Source organism: Oryx dammah, unplaced genomic scaffold, assembly GCF_014754425.2.
Source record: "Oryx dammah isolate SB20612 unplaced genomic scaffold, SCBI_Odam_1.1 HiC_scaffold_19, whole genome shotgun sequence".
NCBI classification, from domain to species: domain Eukaryota; kingdom Metazoa; phylum Chordata; class Mammalia; order Artiodactyla; family Bovidae; genus Oryx; species Oryx dammah.
The window spans coordinates 92,996,531-92,999,828 of NW_024070203.1; the positions used below are offsets into that span (position 1 = coordinate 92,996,531).

The 3,298-nt window shown below is 43.1% G+C and overlaps 1 protein-coding gene across 5 annotated transcripts in view; it reads left to right on the plus strand.

The window, feature by feature from the left end:
• Window positions 1-3,298, plus strand: part of COL14A1 (collagen type XIV alpha 1 chain) — a 222,187-nt gene that overhangs the window by 89,231 nt on the left and 129,658 nt on the right. For all 5 annotated transcript variants that reach the window (XR_005724651.1, XR_005724650.1, XM_040261792.1 and 2 more), the window contains exon 19: window positions 692-843. Coding sequence is in view for 3 of the 5 variants with exons in the window: in XM_040261792.1 (XP_040117726.1) it covers window positions 692-843 (152 nt within the window). In the remaining 2 variants the exon portion in view is untranslated. The remainder of the gene's footprint in view (window positions 1-691; window positions 844-3,298) is intronic.

The window sequence follows — 3,298 nt, forward strand, 5'->3', positions numbered from 1 at the left end:
TCCCCGCGGGCTGAGCGCAGGTGGATGCGGAGAGATCCAGAGGAAGGTAGCGTCCCCGCGGGCTGCGTGGATCGAGGCTGCCGCGGCGGGAGACGTGTGCTTCGAGTGAAGGTTGTGCGGGGCGCGGTCCTGGGGCTCCAGCATTGAAGACTGTCTCCCAGGGCAGGCTGTGGGTTTGAGTCCTGGTCGGGGAACTAAGGCCCACGTGCTGCGGCCAACATTGTTTAAGAAATCTAGCAATAAAAAGAGAAACAGGTGAGCAGGCGACGGGCTGTGTGTGTCCGATGCTGCCTTGCACAGCGAGCTCGGCCACGTGGGCCCCTTGCCCTGCTTCTCCCGCACAGACTGACGTGAGTTCTCACTGTTGTGCCCCGCTCGGGGCTCCGCTTCTCCTTCCGGAGCTGAGAGCTGCTCCCCGGTTCCCTTTACCAGTGTACACAAAGCGTGGGGGTTTTGAGGGGTCCATGGACTCACCTTGAAAGCATCTTTTAAACCCATTTTTATTTGCTGTTAATCGGTGTCCTAGCTCCGGGTTAACCACGGAAGCTGAGCAGTTCTTGTTTCGCCTGGGTCTGCATAGGAGAGATATATTAAATGATGCTTGTTGCCCTGTCCACAGATCACCTCTGTAGCTCATTTTGGAATACGATGGATAAAAAGTTCTTTAAATGCCTGGTTGTGTCTATTCCAGTTTTCCGCACCGGAATCCGGAACCTGGTGGTGGATGATGAGACCGCTTCTAGCCTGCGGGTAGCATGGGACATTTCAGACAGCAGTGTGCAGCAGTTCAGGGTGACCTACCTGACTGCTCCAGGAGACCCAGCGGAAGAAGTGCTGGGAACGGTGTGTATCAGCACAGCTGCGAGCCACTCTGTGCCTCCTGACTAACCAGGCCAATGCGCTGGGGATGCAAGCTTTACGCTCATTTCTTCATCTCTCTGGAAACTAATGTTTTTGTTTGACCCAAACTTGATGACTTTTCTGTCTCTGAAACTGGCTCCATCTTTGTAACCTGCTCTAGATAGATAAAGCATCTGAACCTTCTTTACCTCTTTGCTTCTGTTGCCTTGACAACTTGCTAGAGCACAAAAACTGGGTCATAAATAGTCCATTATACCCTTGTCTCTGTGCGTGTGTGTGTCTATTTGTGAGTGTGTGTATACTTTTGATATATAAACTTTTAATCTATAAACGTATATATATGCACAGATATAACTTTTGATGGTGAGAATCTGATTAAAAGTTTCAGCAAAACATAACTCAAAGCTCTTCTTTGTGTAGTTGTAGTGTTCCGAATAAAATGCCCTCCGTTAACAATTAGTCGTATTTTTCCCTGACATTAACCCTGAGCAGATTTATAGTCATTTCTAATGTATTCTTAATCATGAGTGTCTTCCTGAGGGATTTAGGTTTTTGTGTGTTTTCTTTGTTTCATCTCTATTTTTTTTTCTCTGTTGAAAACCTGGGTACCCTCTTTTTAAATTAAGAAATGAAGTGTTTTCATTTTTAAAATTAAAAAAAATCAATAATTTTTAAAGGTTACTTTCCATTTAGTTAGTACAAAATATTGGCTACATTCTTTGTGTTGTAAACTATATCCTTGAGCCTATCTTAAAACCATGAGTAACATTATTATCCTTTCTCTTCCTCACTTATAAAGCCTTTGATGGCAAATTATTGTATTTTCATGGTACATAAACAATTGTCTGAGCTCCGGGTTCTTTCAGGAGAGTACTTAATTTCAGGCTGATGGATGAATCGCCATAATGCACAGGGATAACACGGTGGGCGATAACCACGTCCACTGTGAATGACCAGAAGGTCCACGGAATTGGTCTGGGAGCAGTTTTGGAAAGTTAATGGACACTTGAATAAAACAGGTTGAGTTATAAACTCACTCAGATTATAGATTTCAAATGCTCCATAATTGGAACATACCAAAAAGTTAGAATTGTGCGCAACCACGACGACTGAAGATACAATTTGGATGCTTCATTTTTTCCTGTTATTGTCCTCATATTTTAATCTCGTTCCTAAAATGAAACCCATAAAAACTCCCCGAGTGAGAGCTTTGTTTTTTGGTTTTTGTTTCTACTCTTTCCAAGAAACACATTAAGCTTCTTGCTAAATATTCCCACTAATTTGGAATGAGTTACAGTTTAATCTTGTGCATGCAGTTGTAAGCCCTACAAGGTAAAATAATAATAATATTTACTTTGGATCGTCTCTAGATAGTTTTCCCTTCGCTAGTTTCTTTCATTTCACACTGTTTATTTTGAAACACTTGGACACCTAGATGAAGGAAAAAAAGATCAAAAGTCTTCAACACATATGTGCCCCAGTTAAACAAACGTGTAATAAAAATGAAAAATGTTGATAAAATTTCATGGTAATTATTTACTGTGCAGAAGTATGTTTGCTATGCAAAAGAAAGTATTTTAGAATTTTTTAACTATCAAGACCCTTTGGTGAATTCCAATGAAATTGGATTTGTGCACTCAATTTACAGACATATTTTCTGGGACTCTATTGGGGAGTAGTGGAGAATTTATATCTGTGTTTTACGAATCATTACTGCTATATAAATGTGATATATTATTGGAGACAGAAAGTGTGTGCATTTAGACTATAGAACAAAGGCGTGTCTGGCACTTGAACTATGTTATTAACAGCCCCCACACACCAAGTGAATATCTTAAATATTTCCTTTTTTGATTTTTAAAGTATAATTGCTTTACAGTGTTGTGTTAGTTTTTGCTCGGCCGCAGAGTGATTCAGTCACACACACACGCTTTCTTATTTGTTATGGTTCATCACCGCTGTGCTGTACAGAGGGGCCTTGTTTATCCATCCTGTATATAACAGCTTATGTCGGCTAACTCCAGCCTCAGCTCGACGCCCCCCTCAACCCCCGCCCCTGACAACCATGAGGTCTGTTCCCTGCATCTGTGAGACTGTTCCCGTTGGACTGTGAGACTGTTCCCGTTGGACTGTGAGACTGTTCCCTTTAGGCTGTGAGGCTGTTCCCGTTGGACTGTGAGACTGTTCCCATCGGACTGAGAGACTGTTCCCGTCGGACTGAGAGACTGTTCCCATTGGACTGTGAGACTGTTCCCTGCATCTGTGAGACTGTTCCTGTTAGACTGTGAGAGTGTTCCCGTTAGACTGTGAGAGTGTTCCCGTTAGACTGTGAGAGTGTTCCCGTTAGACAGTGAAACTGTTCCCTGCATCTGTGAGAATGTTCCCTGCATCTGTGAGACTGTTCCCTGCGTCTGTGAGACTGTTCCCGTTAGACTGT